This window comes from Dromiciops gliroides, chromosome 1 (genome assembly GCF_019393635.1).
Source record: "Dromiciops gliroides isolate mDroGli1 chromosome 1, mDroGli1.pri, whole genome shotgun sequence".
Classification (NCBI taxonomy): domain Eukaryota; kingdom Metazoa; phylum Chordata; class Mammalia; order Microbiotheria; family Microbiotheriidae; genus Dromiciops; species Dromiciops gliroides.
Window position 1 is genome coordinate 458,045,186 of NC_057861.1, and position 20,006 is coordinate 458,065,191.

Sequence of the window (20,006 nt, forward strand, 5' to 3'; positions counted from 1 at the left end):
AGGACCAGGGGCAAATCCTTACTCTCCAAGTCTCAAGTGCCATCTGTTATTTTTGTTTGTTTGTTTATTTTTGCAGGGCAATGGGGGTTAAGTGACTTGCCCAGGGTCACACAGCTAGTCAAGTGTCAAGTGTCTGAGGCCGGATTTGAACTCAGGTCCTCCTGAATCCAGGACCGGTGCTTTATCCACTGCGCCACCTAGCCATGCCCCCCCCCCCACTGTTATTTTAAAGATTAGCAAACTGAGGTTTATAGAGATTAGCTGATAAACTCCAAGCCACATGGATACCAATTTGTCTCCTAGATCTAGTGTTCTTCCAAACTCTCTAAAAATTATCTAAATTACTCAGAGATGATATCTGGTGCCCTTAAAGTTCCTTGACATATTAACACAGGATTTAATTATAGGAGTTTCATTAGACTCTTCACCTGAGGACAAAGAGATTCAGTTGCCCCACCCTGTTAAACCTTCTGGAAATCTACTTCTCCCTGAGAAAATGTAGCTAAATCATTTTGACACTTTTGGGCCTTTGACCTACTCCTGGATATTGCTTTTCAACTCCAAATATTTCTGTGGTCTAAGTAGTGGTCACTTTTGAGGATGACCTACCTTGGTGACCCCTTCACAAGCTCCCAGAGCTTGAAGCCCTGGAGGGAATTCTACTATCAGTCCTTGGGCTATCTCTCTGAGGACTTGAGGCTCCAAGAGGCTCGATGAGGAAAATAGAACAGAAAAGTTGTATGCAATGATAACGTAATTCTATAACTCTGGGCACAGTTTTTCAGGGTTCAATTTCCTCACATGTAAAATGGTGATGAAAATACAGTACTTTTACTATCTACCTGGCAGGACTTTTTTCATATAAATATTTTATTATTTTCCAGTGACATGTAGAGATAGTTTTCAACATTTGATTTTATAAGATTTCTAGTTTCAAATTTTTCTCTCTTCCTCCCCTCTCTCCCCCTTCCCAAGACAGAAAGTAATCTGATATAGGTAATATATGCACAATCACATTAAAAATATTTCTGCATTAGTTATGCTGTGAAAGAAGAATTAGAGCAAAAAGGAAAAACCTCAAAAAAGAAAAACAACCACAAAAAAACAACAGAAATAGTATGGCTCAATCTGCATCTAGATTGCACATTTCTTTTTTTTCTGGATTTGGAGAACATTTTCCATCATGAATCTTTTGGAACTATCTTGGACCATTGTATTGCTGGGAGGAATCAAGTCTATCGCAGTTGATCAACACATAATGTTGTCGATACTGTGTACAATGGTTCTGCTCATCTCACTCGTAATTAGTTCATGCAAGTCCTTCCAGGTTTCTCTGAAGTCTGCCTGCTCATCGTTTTTTTACAGCACAATAGTATTCCATTACATTCATATACCACAACTTGTTCAGCCATTCCCCAATAGATGGGCAACCCCTCAATTTCTAATTCCTTGCCATCACAAACATAGCAGCTATAAATATTTTTGTATATGTGGGTCCTTTTCCCTTTTTTATGATCTCTTTGAGAAAAAGACCTAATAGTGGTATTGCTGGGTCAAAAGGTATGCACATCTTTATAGCCCTTTGGGCATAATTCCAAATTGCTCTCCAGAATGGCTGGATCAGTTCACAGCTCCACCAACAATGCATTAGTGTGCCAATTTTCCCACAGCTTCTCCAACATTTATTATTTTTTTGTCATATTAGCCAAGTTGATAGTTGTCAGGTGGTACCTCAGAGTTTTTAAAATTCGTATTTCTCTAATTAATAGTGATTTAGAGCATTTTTTCATATGGCAATAGATAGTTTTGATTTCTTCATCAGAAAACTGCCTGTTCATATCCTTTGACCATTTCTCAATTGGGGAATGACTTGGATTCTTATAAATTTGATTAAGTTCCCTATATATTTTAGAAATGAGACCTTTAATCAGAAATACTGGCCATAAAAATTGTTTCCCAGTTTTCTGTCTCCCTTCTAATTTTGGATGTACTGCTTCTGTTTGTACAAAAGCTTTTTAATTTAATGTAATAAAAATCATCCATTTTGCATTTCATAATATTCTCTATCTCTTATTTGGTCATAAACTGTTCTCCTTTACAAAGATCTGAGAGGTAAACTATTTCTTCCTCTCCTAATTTGCCTATGGTATCACTTTTTATGTCTAAATCATGTACCCATTTTGACCTTATTTTAGTATAAGGTGTAAGATGTTGGTCTATGCCTAGTTTCTGCCATACTATCTTCCAGTTTTCCCAGCAGTTTTTGTCAAATACTGAGTTTCTATCCCAGAAGCTGGAATCTTTGGGTTTATCAAACAGCACATTACTAAAGTCACTTACTACTGTGTCTCTTGTGCCTAACCTATTCCGTTGATCCTCCACTCTATTTTACCTGGCAGGACTTTATAATTATGTATACCACAAAACAGATCTAAGTTATTTACTTATCATTATTTTCCTCAGTGAAGTAAGCATGGTGACCTGCATTGAGAGTATCTTCTAGCCACTTGCTTATTCAACAGGATCTTGTACCATACTGGCTAACCCCAAGGCCCAGTTTGGTCCATGCTCGGGACAAGTTAGTCACTATAGAGGCAGATATTTAACTTAGAGTGAAAAGAAACAAAACACAAATTCTATTTTACAGCCAGTAGTTTTCCCTCTGGGATATAATAATGTCATTGTCTTTCATCTTAAAATGTACTGTTCCATTGCCTGGTAATTGAGATGACAATGGACTAGCTTTCTTCCTAACTGATCTTACTTCAAAGAACATTTATGAAATACAACCCAGGTGCTGGGTACTGTGCTAGGTGTTGAGAATACAAAAACAAAAAGCAAAGAAATCCCTGTATGCACAGGGAGCCCCAGCCTCCTTCCCTCCCCCCACTAATAAGGTGGAGAATAATCCTTTGGGCATGTTTTCCTACTTCACAGGGATGTTGGGAAAACAATATGCACCATTCTGTTCAATGCACTAATTATTCCCGCCCCCCAACAGAACTGATATCAATAGGTTATATTTACAAAGCACTATATATTATATTATATACTAAGTGTTTTCCTCACAATAACACTAGGAGGTAGGTAGGACAAGTATCAACCATTATTTTAAAGATTAGCAAACTGAAGCTTGTAGAAATTAGGTGATAAACTCAAAGTCACATGGAAACTAATTTGTCTTCCAAATCTAGTGTCATTTAATTTTTAAAAAAAAAATTTGAAAATGGAATTTTCAAAGAATTCTATCACTTGGAGCTCTGGAGTTTTCTTCTAAGGAGTACAGAGGAAAGAAGGCTAGAATTGAAGTCAGAGGACACTGATTCTGTTTCTTACCATCTGCATGATCTTGAGTAAGTCACTTGACCAGTTTGTGCTTGTTTCTTCACCTATAAAATGAGTGTATTGGAGTAGATAATCTCTGAGGTCACTTCCAGATCTTAATCTATGAGCCTTTATTAATTCTTTCATATATCTTTTACATCTGTGAAACGTGTGGGATCTGGGTTCCCTCTTATGGGAGTTCTAGACAAATAACTGATCCAAGCTCAAACTACAAGTCAAGGTCTAGATGCTAGATCTCCTGATACCTAGTCCTAGGCTTTCTCCTTTGCTAAGAAACTGAACCTTAGAAGAGTTTTAATACTTTAGGCAGCTAACAAATATTTATTAAAATATTTACTATGTGCCTGGAACTGTGCTAAGTGCTGGAGGTATGAAGAAAGGCAAAAGATAGTCCCTGCCTTCAAGGAGTTTACAATCTAATGGAAGAAAAAAGAACATATAAAAATGAGCTGAAATGAGAGTGGAGGGGGGAGAGAAAGGTGAGGGAAGGTATGAAGACCAGAGGAGTATAGCTGGGTTGGAAATGCTAAGATGGCTTCCCTGGATGTCCTCTTTAAAAGGAGGATCTGGGAAGAGCTCTCCACTGTCTACCTTCTACCTGCTCAAGAGGGAGAGAGGGGCCCTGGGGGCAGTGGATACTGAGAAGATATGAGCTTCAGGGTTGATGTGATCTAGCAGGATGCTGAGGTTCTAGAGAGCAGGAGGAACTTCAAAGTGCTGAACAGGCACGTGGCAGAGAAAGGTGGGAATCTGTAAGCCCTTTCTGGGATTTATTGCCACCTCTTTCCTGGCACATCTCTGTTTACCATTAAAGGCCAATGGGAAGCAGAGGGCAGAAGGAATCGATCATCTGGCCTTGAGAACAGGAGGGTAAAAAGATGAGAATACATCCTAGAGACTGGTTCTCTTCTTTATAAGGGTTCAAAGAAAAAAAAATCAACAGTAGCCTGAGTTTCAGGTCCTGGAAATGATGGGAAATGCCAACTTGTTTCCAATTGATCTAAACACCACCCATTTCTTTCTCTGTGGCTCAGCAATAGCCTGAGAAGTTACAGACACTGACACTGACTCCCAGCTTGATCCTGGAAGAAAGTCACTCAATTCATTTCAACAATATATAAATGCCCACTATGTGGAATATATTGTGCTAGGCACTGATAACAGTTCAAGGAAGCTGGCATTCTAATGAGGAAATTACCAATCATTTGCCCAGTTCCATCAATTCTACCTCTATTAAAACTTTCATCTTTGTTCCCTTCTTTCTACTCACATCATCACCCCACTGACCCTTGGCATCTCTATGGAAATAAGCCACTAACTTACAAGTTTATTCTAAACTCTCCAATCCATTTTACACACAGTTAACTGCCTAAATTGGTATTCCTACAATGCAGATCTACCTGTACCACTTCCCATTCAAGATACTTCAGGGGTTCTTATTGCCTCTAGGATAAAATACAAAATCCTTTGTTTGGCATTAAAGGCTCTTTACAACCTCCCTCCCACCTACCTTTCCAGGTTGATTACCCACCATTCCCCTTCATACATCCTTTGTTCTGGCCAAAGTGGCCCACCTGCCATACACTGCCCATAAATGATGTCCAATTCAAATAGAAACGGGCCAGTAAATCTTATACAAGGCTCCCTTAGGATTATATATTGACTTAGAAAACTACATATTAATATTATCTATTTTTATCATATTTTATTTGTTTTTATTAAATATCCCCCAGTTAACATTTTAATCTGGTTTAGACTATATTTGGAAGTATGGTGGACTGTGTGTTTGACACTTCCACCGTACCTGACTATTCATATTCTTCCTCTGTGTTTTTGCACATATGCCCTACTCCTCTCCACCCCTCCTCACACATACCCAAGGTCTGAAATGCTCTCCATCCTCATTTCTGTCTCTTGGAAATTCTATCTTGATTCAAGGCTCAACTAAAGTGCCTCCTCCTATAGCAGAATCCCCATTTCCCAAATTACTAAAGCCTTCCCTCCACCAAAATTATATTGTGCTTATGTTATCCGTTTTTTTATTTGCTTATATGCATACATTCTGTCTCTTCAGCAATATGATGCACGGTGTTGCAGGTTGGGAATGTTTCTTTTTTGTCTTTGTATCACTAATAACTAAGACATTGACTGCATTATGGTAGAAGCTTGATAAATGAATGAAGGAGGGAAATAAAGTAAGAAAATCAAAACCAATAAACAACTAGCAGGTTTTTTCTCCTCCACTCATGTTTTCCCTCTGGAGAGTTTTTCAATTGTTTAGGTTTTAGGGAGTAGAAGAGATATTTATGCTTTGGTATAAGACCAAATGACTCAATATTCTATAGAGAAAAGAATAGTTCGAACATGAGAAAATGCCTGAAATTTTAGCTCCTTTTGAATTCAGTCATCATGCTCATGTACTACATATATCTTAGCTACATTTTATGGAAAATCAGTCCTGCAGATGCCTTTTTTGGGGTGGTGGTGCAAATAGCTGAGTATATTTTGCTGTGTTTTTTTGGCTTGTATTTGTATCTATTCATCATGTGCATGCATTTCTGTTCTTGACTCACAGATGGAATATACAGAAATCTATAGAGGGAAGTCTTCAGAAAGTTTCCATAGGTAGGATCTCTGCCCTCCCTCCTGTGAATATTTATATTTGTGTGTTTATACTTTTCTGAACCCAAATGTCTTTGCCTTTATCCTTTTGCCATCTTATTCAATTCTGCTCAATGTTCTAGTCTGACAGATCATGTGGGATCTTGGTTATGACATCCAATGTAAAAGCTATAACCTTCCTAACTTAGTGTCAACTTCACATTTGATAAGGACACTGTTTGTACTTCTACATGTCACTGAGAAACATGTTAAACAGTAGAGGGTCGGAGCAAGGGCATTGCTCTCAAGACATCGATGCATCAAACCATTAATGAGATACTGTGGTAAGAAAAGCCCTGGATATGGAGTAAGAGGATGCAGATCTGGTGCTTAGTGCTGGCGTGACCTTGGGCAAGTGCCTAAGTTCTCTGAGCTATGATTTCCTCATCTCAGACATGAAGGGCTTGAAGAAGATGACCTCTGTCATCCCTTCTAGTCTACAATTCTGGGATCCTATGAATAAGTGAATCTAGGATCCTATGAATAAGTGAATCTAGTATCCTATGAATAAGTGAATCTAGGATCATAGATATAGAGAAAGCAGGAAGCTCTGGGGCTTGGAGTCTAACACCTCTTACTTTACAGATGAGGAAACTGAGGCCCAGAGGAATTAAGTGACTTGCCTGAGGTGACCTAGGTTTCACACGGCAGAGGAAGGGTTCAGCCAGCCAATAAGCCTTCATTAAGCACCTACTATATGTCAGGCACTGTGCTAAGGCTGAGGACACATACACACAAAAGGTAGAAGTTATTATCTACCCTCAAGGAGTTCCCAATTTAATATACAGGATAAATAGGAAATAATCAACAACTAAAATTAGTAGTGGGTGGGAAAGGCTTCCTGTCGAAGATGGGATTTTAGTTGGGTCTTAGAAGAAGCCAGGGAAGTTAAGGCAGAGAAGAGGAAACAGAGCATTCCAGGCATGGGGGAATAACCAGAGAAAATGCCTGGTGGAGACTAGAGATGGAGGACCTTGTTTATGGAATAACAAAGAGTCACCGGATAGAAGGTATGGCAGGAAGTGATATGTCAAAAGACTGGAGAGAAGTAAGAGGCCAGATTATGAAGGGCTTTGAACACCAAGCAGAGGATTTTGTATTTGCTCCTGGAGGTGATGGAGAAAATCACTCTGCAGGGTGGCTTGGGTGGGGGAGGAGATGGGGAGATCCTGTTGCCTCCAGGAGCAAATACAAAATGCTCTGTTTAGTCTTCAAAGGCCTTTATACCTGATCCTCCTCTTAACTTTCCATTTTTCTTACACCTTACTTCCTGACATTTACTCTTCAATTCTGTGGCACTGGCTAGAGTTCCACGAAAAAGATGCACTCTTCTCCATTCTGGGCATTTTCTCTGGCTGCCTCCCATGCTCTCCCCCTTCTCAATTCTGCCTACTGACTTCCCGGGATTCCTCAAACCCTAAAATCTACAGGAAGCCTTCCTGAACTCTTCTTAATTCCAATGCTTTCCCTCTTTTAATGATTTCCTTTCTATTTTTGTATATACCTTGCTTTGTAAATATTTATTTGTATGTCATCTCCTCCATTCAATGGCAAACTCCTCAAGGACAGGGACTTTTGCCTCTTTTTATTATCCCCAGCATTTAGCACAGTGCCTGGTACATAGTAGGCACTTAAATGTTTACTAAATTGAATTCAGAGATTCGAGGCAGGAAGACCCACCAATGGGCTACTGCAATAGTCCAGTGGTGATAGTTTGCATGAGGGTATCATGCGTCAGATCAGAATCAGAGAAGGGGCAGAATTGGAGAGATGTCAAAAATCAATGGGCCTTGGGGCAGCTAAGTGGCACGGTGGATGGAGCACCGGCCCTGGAGTCAGGAGGGCCTGAGTTCAAATCCAGCCTCGGAAACTTAATACTTACTAGCTGTGTGACCCTGGGCAAGTCACTTGACCCCAATTGTCTCACCAATAAACAAAACAAAACAAAACAAAACACATCAATGGGCCTTGACAACAGATTAGATATGGGGGGTGAGAAATAGTGAGGAGTTGAGGATGACACCTAAGTTGTGAGCCTGGAGGGTTGGGAGAATGGGGACTGCCTTGACAGTGATGAAGAAGTTTGGAGGAGGGGAGGGTATAGGGGAAAGAAAATGAATTTACTTTTGTACATATTAAGTTTAAGATGTCTACTGGACATCCAGTTTGAGATGCAAGATTAAAGGTCAGCAGAGATTAGGGCTGCATAGGTAGACATTTGAGAATAGTCAGCATAGAGATGATAATTAAACCCATGGGAGCTGTGAGATCAAGTGAAGTAGTATAGAGAAAGAAGTGAAGAGAGGCCAGGACAGAACCCTGAAAGATACCTATTGTTAGAAGCAATGATCTGGATGAGGATCCAGCAAAGAAAGAGAAAAGGATCACTCAGAGAGGTAAGAGGAGAACCAGACATGAGTGGGGTCCTGAAACCCACAAAGAAAATAGCAAGAAGAAAGTGAGCAACAATGTCAAAGGCTGCAGAGAGGTCAAGAAGAGTTAGGATTGAGAAAAGGCCACTGAGGGGGCAGCAAGGTGGCTCAGTGGATAAAGCACCAGCCCTGAATTCAGGAGGACATGAGTTCAAATACGGCTTCAGACACTTGACACTAGCTGTGTGACCCTGGGAAAGTCACTTAACCCCCATTGCCCCACCTCACCCCCCCAAAGAGAGAGAGAGAGAGAGAGAGAGAGAGAGAGAGAGAGAGAGAGAGAGAGAGAGAGAGAGAGGGAAGGCCATTGGACTTGGCAATGATGGAAGTTTGGAGAGAGTAGTTTCAGCAGAAACATGATACTGGAAGCTCATTGTAAGGGGTCGAGGAGAGAAAGTGGAGGCACCTAATGTAGATGACCTTGAGGAAGTTAGCCAGAAAGGCCAGAAGACATATAGCATGATATGGGGGTGGGGGTGGAAGCCTCAAGTGAGGGACTTTTAAGGAGGAGACACCTGGACATGTTTGTAAGCAGTAGGGAAGGAGTCAGTCGATAGGGAGAAATTAAAGATAAGTGATAGTAGTGGAATAGAATGGGATTGCTTGTGTAGGTAGAAGGATTTGCTTTGGTAAGGACTAAGGCCATCTCTTTGAGTGAAGATTTGAAGTTAGGTCTTCTCACCCCAGCAAGAGATAGTACTTAGGCTCTCCCCAGTTTTTTTCTAAAAGACTACACACTCCCAGGTATTCTCCCAGGTGAAGAGTATGGATACCAGTGTTCTCTATGATAATCCTTATGCTGATTTAAGAATGATACAAAGGACTGCACATGTATAATCTATATCAAATTGTTTGCCTTCTCAATGATGGGAGAGTGGAGGGAGGAAGGGAATTTGGAATTCAAAATTTAAAAAAATGAATGTTTAAAATTGTTTTTACATGTAATTGGAGGAAAAATAAAATGTTAATTTTTTTAAAAGCCAAGAATGATGCAAAGAGCAATCAGTAGAAGCCAGCAATTACACATGCTGCCAGATGCCACATGACAATTCAAGTTTTAGACTGTGCACATATTTGAATTTAGGGTAGAAAAATAACATAGAGGAGATAGGAAGACACTTTCTTTTTACAGAGAGGGGAAAATTATCAATCACTAACAATAATTTATTGAATAGTTATCTTGGACCTAGCATGGATTCAATGCAAAATATTCAACAAATATTTGAACACTGTTCAAGGGACTAGGTGGTAGGGATGATGGGAAGGTTTACAAAGTTTTGTTAAATGGTAGTTCTTTGAGGGGTTAACTGTGTTAGTTTAGGGTTTTTTTAAGATGGGAGGAAAACTGTCTTTAACTATATTACTTTGGTTGAGGGGAGGAGGATGGAGAGAATTAGATAGCTAGTGATATGGGCTAAATGTGACTAGTCCACAGAGAACTGGGTCCTAATTCATAAAATGGATCCTTTGGGAATCTGGTGAAGTCAATGGACCCCTTCTCATAATAATGTTTTGTTGTTGTTGTTGTTTTTGCTTTGTTTTGTTTTTGTTCTTGCAGGGCAATGAGGGTTAAGTGACTTGCCCAGGGTCACACAGCTAGTTAAGTGTCAAGTGTCTGAGTCTGAATTTGAACTCAGGTCTTCCTGAATCCAAGGCCAGTGCTTTATCCACTGTGCCACCTAGCTGCCCCATAATAATGTTTTTAAACACATAAAACAAAATACCTAGGATTACAAACAAAACCAATTATATTAAAAACATATCCTTTTTAAAAAAAATTTGTGGAATCCAGGTTAAGAATCTCACACACAAATGATCCACAAATGTGTCATGGCAATTGATATCCCAGGTGGATAATGCCATTCTTAGGGAGATCAGGAAGAAAGGAAAATTCAGGGAACAAGGAGGTTGGGGGATGAGTGACTCAAATCTTTTTTTAGGAATTAGAAGAGATTGAGAAATTATTAAGGGAAAAATCCCTGAGGCCAAAGATGAAGGACTCCTGAATCTAGTCTAAAAAGGTGTTGATGCCTTGGGAAGTTGATACAGTTCACCAAGACCCAAAGCACAGGGTTCCATTAATTGCATACTTTACACACAAATCTGTACTTTACTTTTTATCTTTGGCATCAGGGTTATGATTCTGATTCTCTAGATTTTTTTACCTTGCCCCAGAGTGGGTACTTTTTACTCTTTTATGTGTTGTCCCCCCCTCCCCTTTAGAATGTAAATTGCCTGAGGGCAGGGATTATGTTTCTTTTTTGCATTTATATTCCCAGTACTCAGAACAATGATTGGTCCTTGTTCTTTCTTTCTTTCTTTCTTTCTTTCTTTCTTTCTTTCTTTCTTTCTTTCTTTCTTTCTTTCTTTCTTTCTTTCTTCCTTCCTTCCTTCCTTTCTTTCTTTCTTTCTTTGTATCTATCTATCTGTCTGTCATCTATCTATCTACTTGTCTGGTCTGTTTTTCTATATATCCATCTATCATCACCATCTTTTGTATGGATCTTATGAAGACTGCAAAATAGTTTCAAAGCTTCTTAAAAATAAAATGGAGATTATCAATGAGTCATCAGCAGTTATATATTTGATAGCAATGATTTTCAGAACCCTTGGCAATAAGTAGAATTTGTAGCTATGATTTTAATACAGATTTAATTTCTATAGACATAGTTCATCTTCCCAATCAAAATGCGAAAAAGAGTTCCATGTCAACGAAATAGAACATTTGCTTTAGAATAAAAAGAAATGGTGGTTCTTGCTGTGACACTCTAGTGAGGGGATTGGATGAGTGAGATAATTAACAGGACACAATAAATCCAAGTGTATTTAGAGCAGTGTAAAATGCCAGTTGCCACATACTATAAATCTGGTTATATGTCATGAACCAAGTTTGTTCACTTTTTTGCAGATGAAAATTATGAACTGAGAACTAGGCTGGGGTCTCTCAAATTGAAAGAGTCCATTCTTCTGCTTTTATTGGCCACCTCAAATTGTGATTATGCCATTCCAAACAGACAAGAATATCACAGGTCTCTGATTTTGGCCTTGGAGAATTTTGTGCATACCTTTTCCTTGTCTTTGTAAGATCTCCAGAAAGTTAATACTTAATACATGTTTATTGACTAACTAAAGAAGACTGTTCTAGTCACCCTTGGTAGTACATTTGAATCCCTTGTACCTCACAGTCAGGAAGTTTGGGTCTATCTAACCTAACTCTTCTCTTTTAAAAAAAAATAATAAAAGGGAAGTACCTCTGTTCATAGGATCTAGAGCTGGGAGAAACTTCAGAAGTCATCTGGTGCAATCCCTACATTATACAAATGAGGAAACTGAGGCCCAAAGAAGTTAAGTGATTTGTGCAAAGTCACACAGGCAAATGGCAGAACCAAGATTTTAACCCAGACCTTCTGACTCCTGATCCCGTAATTCTTTCTTTCTTTCTTTAGGGCAATGAGGGTTAAGTGACATGCCCAGGGTCACACAGCTAGTGAGTGTCAAGTGTCTGATCCCGGATTTGAACTCAGGTCCTCCTGAATCCAGGGCCAATACTTTATCCACTGTACCACCTAGCTGCCCCCCCTCCTAATTCTTTCTTTCCACTGTCCCATACACACTTAATGACTGGGCTATCACTTTGCACATTCATTTCTTCACTTGGTGCCATTTAACACATACATAGAGTGATACCTCTAGTCTCCAGAACCAATTTGGCTCCTATGTAAGGAAATATATGTCCTTCACTTGTTCTTAGATTTGAAGTCCTTGACCCCATGATGCCTTAGTGTACTTCTCCATAAGCCAGTTTTTATAGGACTTGCTCATTCCAAGCCCTTGCATGCAGACTTCTAACTACTGCCTACCACTGGGCTACCTTGATGCTATTCCACTCTATCTTTTAAGCCATCCCTTTAGCTACTCTCCTTAATAATAACTATTGACTTCCTTAGACCTTAAAGACCATTTAATACAATCTGCTTATTTTACAGAGGAAAAAATTGAGGCCCTGAGAGATTATATGACTTGTATAAAGTACATGGATAGTATGGGGCAGAACCAGATTTTGAACCCAGGTCTCCTGACTCCAAATCCAGTGGTTCTTAATGAACTACTTGGTGCCATTCTCTTAGTATTCTACTCACATCTCCTGACTTCTTACTCACATTCTGCTGAGCCTTTCCAGCTTTCCTGTCTCAGCATGTCTGTCTAATCTCTGGGTTCTTGGTTTGATCTGCTTCCCTGCCTGATGAACTCCAGGACTATCCTTAAGTGTCAAAAACACTTTGAAAGGTATAACATACTTTATAGATGTAACTACTGATAATCTTCTGTATAATATCCCTTTATAAAGAAGCTGGCAGTGACTTCTCTGTGAACTTTGCTCAAGTGGTAAAGAGACTGAGCTTTTGAAGCAAAATTCACAAGTTTCAATTTCTTTTTTAAAAATTATTTTTATTCAGAACATAGCAGTTGCCAATGGAATGGACATTTGCATTTATATAGCCAAACAATAAAAAAATGAGATTTGTACATGAAACTAAAGGCCTATAGACACACACACACACACACACACACACACACACACACACACACATATATATATATATATATATATATATATACACACATATGGGGAGCAGCTAGGTGGCACAGTGGATAAAGTACTGGCCCTGGATTCAGGAGGACCTGAGTTCAAATCCGGCCTCAGACACTTGACACTAGCTGTGTGACCACAGGCAAGTCACTTAAACCTCATTACCCCCCCAAAAGCAACCCCCCCAACCAAATATATATATATATATATATATATATATATATATATATGTGTGTGTGTGTGTGTGTGTGTATACATGTGTGTATGTACATACTTTTCTTTTTATTCTCTATAATGAGATCAATTTGTAGTTTTTGAGACCAGTCTGCTTATCTAGCCTTTTTCCATTCTTTTCTCTCCATTAAAAAATAGTCCCCTAGATGCCAACTTTTCTTTCTTTCTTTCTTTTTTTGTAACTTTACTAAAATCTTCCCTTGCCCTCCACTGGGAAAAAAGAAAGAAAGAACAAAGCCCTTGTAAAATAATAGATACAATCAAGAAAAAACAGTTTCATGCACAGCCCACATTGCCTGTATGCGTTCTGTATCTTGAGTTCATCACTTCTCTGTCAAGAGTTTGGTAGCAAGAAGCTTCATTTTCTAAACCACAGGTGGAATGGTGGAACACAGTTTTGCTGTTTAACAGTTTTTAGTGATAGAGAGGAATGCCACAGAACTGTACCTTTTTAACTCCAATAATGTGAGATCCAAAAAAGCTGAACCCATAAAGTCATCCTGTAGTCCAAAGTCATAATCAAAGACCTGCAATACAAAAGACAATGCATTGTTATGTGTCATTCCAGAAGCAAAATAGAAACGTTTGGTGAAAACCCCATAATTAAGAAAAAATGAGGCATGTAACCTGTGTCACTCACTACCGCTCTGGTTCTGAGATGATCTTAGTTACATTTAGTTATTTTGTGGGGTGCCACATAATTCTCAAAAGAAAATTCCTTTCCTTCCATTTAAAGAAGCATTTACTGTACATCTAATGAGTAGAGTTGAGACCAAATTAAGCAATGATAATGTATCATTGCAATGAAAAGCTGAGGAACACTAGTTTGTACTCCTCAGTACTGTGGATTTCCCCCCTTCCTCCACTTAAGTGGAGATGATGGGAATGGAAAAATATAATTATGTATCAATATGCTGGGACGAAATTCAGCAAGTCTTCCCTCTACATAGGGCTCTTGTCAGGATAAAATGAGATAATGAGTTCAATTTTCTCATATTTTAAAGTGCATTTAGGTTTCATCCTTTAGGATGGCAGGGGCAAAGGTGAGTTAAACACACAAAAATAGGAGAAAATTGAGCTATTATATGTGAAAGCACTTTGAAAAGTTTTTTTTTTAAAGCAGAATAAAAATGTGAGGTTGTGGCAGTGTCGCCAACAATAATAAAGATGCAAACAAAAATAAAAGAGACTGTGGGTTTGCTACATGATTATACCTCTATTTTTTCCTTGTTAGAGAAAATCTATTTTTAGAAATACTTGCTCAAAATACACTTACACATCATTTTACAAATATCACTTTCTCAAGCCCTACTATGTTAATCTAACACAGATTTTAACCTTTCAATAAATCCTAACACATCAAAAATGGGATTAGAATTCAGAAGTTCTTATGTTGATATCTTTGGTTTGCTTTCCATAAAATATTCCCTGATGGCAAAAGAAATGATTGCCAGAAGTTGACAATTTATTAATGTAATGATTCTGTTATTTCAAAAAATAGTTGGAAGTGTCAGGTGGAAGTTTTTCATTCTTTTCCAGTATTATGCACGATTTCTGTTAGCTGCCACTGTGTGATCAGTGGTGCCTAATTAGGGTAGCAAAGGCTAGACTGTGGTCATTAAAAACTGAGAAAGGAAGCACCATTGATATGCTACCAAAGATTTCCCATATTGTAAGACAAAATTATTTATTAAGACAAAAAAGATACATGAGTAAATGAATCAAACATTTATTAAGCTCTTACTACGTGCAAAGCACTATGGTAAATGCTGGGGTTGCAAATCAAAAAGTAAGAACATCCCTGATCTCAAGAAGCTCATATTCTAATTGGTGAGACAAAACATATGGAAGATTTTTAGGTGCATGTCTTATAGGAAAGTCCCATGATCCCTAGGGTGGTGCAATAATGATGATGCCTTGTCTTTAATAATATTTTCAATGAAGTTGAACTATTTCTGGTTCTCACACTGAACCCTTTGACAAAACCAAGGACTCTGGTGGCAACAACTTTATTTTTATGGCCTTTAATAAATGTAGCTCCAAAAGAAAAATAAAATAAATGTAGCTCCAGCACCTATAGGAGCAATTGCCAGACTGCATCCTCCTAGGGGGTTTGCTTCCAAGGGTAATGGCTATGGGTGGTGGACTGCAAATATTACTTTTACCAAGCGTCTTGGATCATGAGGGTATCTCCATAAGGGTCTATGGGGAAAGGGTGGTTAAAGATGGTGGTGGTGGTTTGGTTTGGCTGGCACATGATGACTCTTTTCTCTTCCTCAAGGAAGAGACAGTGGATAGAAGACAGTGCCTAGAGTCAGAAAGACCTGAGTTCAAATGGGGTCTCAGATACTTACTAGCTGTGTGATCTCGAGCAAATCACTTAACCTCTGTTGGCTTCAGTTTCCTCAATTGTAAAATGGGGTTAGTCAAACTTTTGTTAAGTACTGAGTATGAACCAGGTACTTTACCAAGCATTGGAGAAAAAAATAAGAAAAAGAAAACCAGTCTTTGCTCTCAAGGAACTTGCAGTATAATGGGGGAAGACAATATACAAAAGAAAGCTAAAAATGGGGGCACCATGGGTTACGGAGTGTGGTGGTCTGATGGAGTTAAAACCAAGAAGCTCAGAGGAGGGAAAATGAAGACATAGGGATAATCCTAGCATCTACCTTATGAGGTTGTTATGAAGATCAAATGAAATAATGTTAGCATTTTGTTAACATATTAGCAAAGCATTAGCTTAGTAGTCTCTATAGGAATGCTTATTCCATTCTCTACCTCCTCTCCCCTCCCCTCAGCTAGGTGCTTCCAGTTGGAATGGCACATAAAACTCCTTAAATATTTATTCCCCTAGCTGTTTCTAATTTAATCAAGTAGGCTCTTACCTACAGAAGGATGAGTTCCTTTCATTTTTTGTTGATTTCTTAGATGAACAAAACCCTTCTAAATGTTTAGAATAACTCATAAATAAAAGCACATTTGAAAAAAGTTTAAAAAAACCCTTCTTTACAATCCGCAACTAACAGGCAGAGGGTGATTTGAGAATAAGGGAGGAAATAACCTTGATTTTAGCCACTGATCTTACCAATGTATACTGTTACCACAGGTTGGGGTGAGCATGGGGAGATCTATACAAATTCCTTAGCATTACTGGAAAGACAACCCAATGTAGGTGCTCATTGTTATAGTTTGATAGGAAAATCCTATTTGTTCTTTAGTATAAAGGAGGTTTTCCTTTTAGAAAACCCAATATAATATGAAACACATTAATACAGTAAAACATTAACTAAATGTGAATTCTGTTCAGAAGTAGCCTCTGGGAGAGAATAATTTATACAGTCCATGTCCTTCAGGAATTTATATTCTATTTCTGCCAGTGGTGGAGGGCTGGAAGTGTGGTGATATTCGCCAGAGAAAATAAAATAGCACAGTCATTTAGTTAATAAACATGTATAAGGTACCTACTATGTATAAGTGGGGAGCTAGGTGGCATATAGATTACCAGGCCTGGAATCAGGAAGACTCATCTTCCTGAGTTCAAATCTGGCCTCAGATACTTAGTGGTTGTGTGAACCTGGACAAGTCATTTAACCTGTTTACCTCAGTTTTCTCATCTGTAAAATGATCTGGAGAAGGAAATGGCAAACCAGTATCTTTACCAAGAAGACTTCAAATGGGGTCATGAAGAGTAGGACATGACTGAAATTACTGAATAACAACAACAATAATTAAGATTATAGTATCAGAATCTGGTAAATGGTTGTGATATGTACTATTAAAGAAAGTAGCTACAGTATCTAAATAATGAAATTAAATTAAAAAGGTAAGTAAAAGGAAAGAGTAAAAGAAAAATATGTACCAAGGCTTGAAGATGATGGTGATGCTATGAAAAATGAATTAAATAGCTGTGCCACAGACATAAAAAGTAAAGGCAGAAGGATAAGAGAGTTTAGGAGGAAAGATAATGAATTCAATTTTTGGACATGTTGAATTTAAATTGGTGGCAGAGCATCTAGATGCAGATGATCTGTAGGCAGTTGGATAAGTGAGTCTAGAGCTTAGAAAAGAGAGATAAGGGCTGGAAATTATTTGCATAGAGAAAGTAATTGAAGCTACGGAAGTGGATAAGATTGCCAAGGGAGAATCTAGAAAGAGAAGAAAATGGCCAGACCTTTGGAGAATAACACCCATATTAAGAAACTGGAAAAAAGACAAGCAACCAGTGAAGAAGAGAGAGGTGGAATGGTTAGAAATGTAGGAGGATTACTAGTTTCACTAGAGTATTTAAAATGACTATTTTTTAAATTAAAAGGTTATAATAGCATTTTATTTATACACAATTTTTAATACTTTCTATATTGTGTAATGTCAGGCAATAATGATAATAACAATAACAGTAGCAGCAAACACTTATATAATGCTTTAAGGTTTGCAAAGCATTTTACAAATGTTATCTCATCCTATTCTCACAACAAACAACTCTGGGAAGTAGATGCTACTATTATTCCCATTTACAGATGAGGAAACTGAGTCAGTCAAATCAAGTGACTTGTCACACAATTAGTAAGAATCTGAAGCCATATTTGAACCTGGGTCTTTCTGATTCCAGGTCCAGTATTCTACCCATAGTACCATCTAGCTGCCTCACATGTAATTTAAAAGAAAAAGAAAAAAAGCAAAGAAAAGTAAAACTTATTGATCACTTGCCCTGGGCATTGGTCATAAACATGCCTTGGATATGTATTGCAAACACCTGTGACACAGCTGATTAAATAAATGTATATTTCAGCATGCAAAATTCAAGACTGAATTTTACAAGACAAAAAGTATACTGAAAATACAAGTTTCTATCATCCAGTCTATACCAATCAATTTACACCAAGACTTCTATGCCTTCTAGGATTATAAGTTGGAACACAGTGAGCTCATTGGGGATGTACAAAATCTTCCCACCCACTGTCACAGAAAAATGACAAAGATAACACATGGGCATAAAGTAACAGAAGATGGGGAATGAAGTTTGTAGGAGGACTTTAGTGAGGCCAACCTAAATAACTCTAAATTCCAACCTTTTTGTTTTTCATTCTCAGGAGTTTTCTCTTTGCCTGAATTATATAGGTGTTTACCTCAGTTCTCCACTTACATTAGGGGTTCTTAACATTTTTAGCATTATAGACTCCTTTGCCAGTATGATAAAGCTTATATGACCTTTTTTCAGAGTAACAATGTTAAATGCAAAAAAGAAAATACTTAGGACCACAAAAGAAAGCAATTACATTGAAATATAGCTCTGAAAATATTTTTTATTTTTTAATTATAAAAGCATTTTATTATTTTCCAGTTACATGTAAAATAGTTTTCAACATTTGTTTTCATAAGATTTTTAGGGCCAATTTTTCTCCCATCCTCCCTTCCCTTTCCCCTCCCCAAGACATAAAGCAATCTGATATAGGCTATATATGTACAATCACATTAAGCACATTTCTGAATTAGTCATGTTGTGATAGAAGAATCAGAACAAAACATAAAATAAAACCACAACAAAACCTCAAAAAAGGGAAAAAACAACAAAAATAGAAGCAATATGGTTCAATCTGCAATCAGAATCCACAGTTCTTTTTTTCTGGATGTGGAGACCATTTTTCATCATGAGTTCTTCTCAGAATATTTTGTTAAGAAAGTTTACAGACTCCAGGTTAAGAATCCATGATATATATAGAGAAACATGGGAGGGAGTAACCGTGAAAGGTAACATCCCTTCATTTAGGTAAGTTTTAGCTCATTTCAATATATAGACTTTATTCCTTAGCCAGAGGGGAGGCAGCTAGCTATAAGTGAAATCCCCAGGACAATAAGCAGATAGAATGGGGGAAGAAATGGGAAATCAAAGTCCCACTGTTTTCTAAATTCCTGTTTCAGAAATTTAGAAGACCCCCTAGGGGATCAGCAACTTCATACCCCACTCCAGGGAACACAGGCAGGAGTAATTGCTCTGGAATGTAACATAAGGCTAAATAAATTTTTAAGCATTTACTTCCATTCTCAAGGCAACAAGTATAAAATGCTGAGAAATATGAGCCTCATTTCATTATTGTTTGTGTTTAATTAATAATACCAACACATCATTTACATACAGCATTGTGCGCTTGACAGAAGGAACCCAGCCCTGTGCATCCACATTTGCATTTGAACATGTTAACACCTTAAACTAGTAGAGTTTATGAGCCCCAGAATTATTGAACATCCTATCAAGAAGCCTTACAACAAAGGGACAAAACTCAGGATGTGTCTCTATAATAGGTACTGAGTTCACTCAATAAAATTAACGACCCCACTGGGAATCAAGGCTAAAATCACTATGTGGAAGTCAGTGTAACTGAGTTAAAAGCAATTTATTTGCATCATTCTATTTTCCAGTTTCTATAGATATCTTAGGCGATGTATTGGATTTAAAAAAAAAAGATGTCAAATTGCTTTTGCATTGGTTTTCTGATTATTTAAAAAATCAAATTAAATATATCCTGTGAAGGACTCAGTCCATCAAATATGGAGAAACAGAAATTAAGCTCATATAATATGACAGCATATGAAAAAAATTGAAGAACGCTGATTCAGATGTTACCTTCGGGTTTAGGTTCAAGGAATGGCACAGAACAAATGAAAGAGATGAGAAGTTAGTTACTTTCACGGTCTAAGTAGGCACTGATGGCCAATTCCCAATTGTCCCCAGAAAATCAGGCACA

The 20,006-nt window shown here is 38.0% G+C and overlaps 1 protein-coding gene across 6 annotated transcripts in view; it reads right to left on the minus strand.

The window, feature by feature from the left end:
• MCTP1 (multiple C2 and transmembrane domain containing 1) overlaps positions 1-20,006 on the minus strand; it is a 793,635-nt gene that overhangs the window by 351,656 nt on the left and 421,973 nt on the right. For all 6 annotated transcript variants that reach the window (XM_044001060.1, XM_044001042.1, XM_044001050.1 and 3 more), the window contains exon 4: positions 13,711-13,790. In XM_044001060.1, coding sequence (XP_043856995.1) covers positions 13,711-13,790 — 80 coding nt within the window. The remainder of the gene's footprint in view (positions 1-13,710; positions 13,791-20,006) is intronic.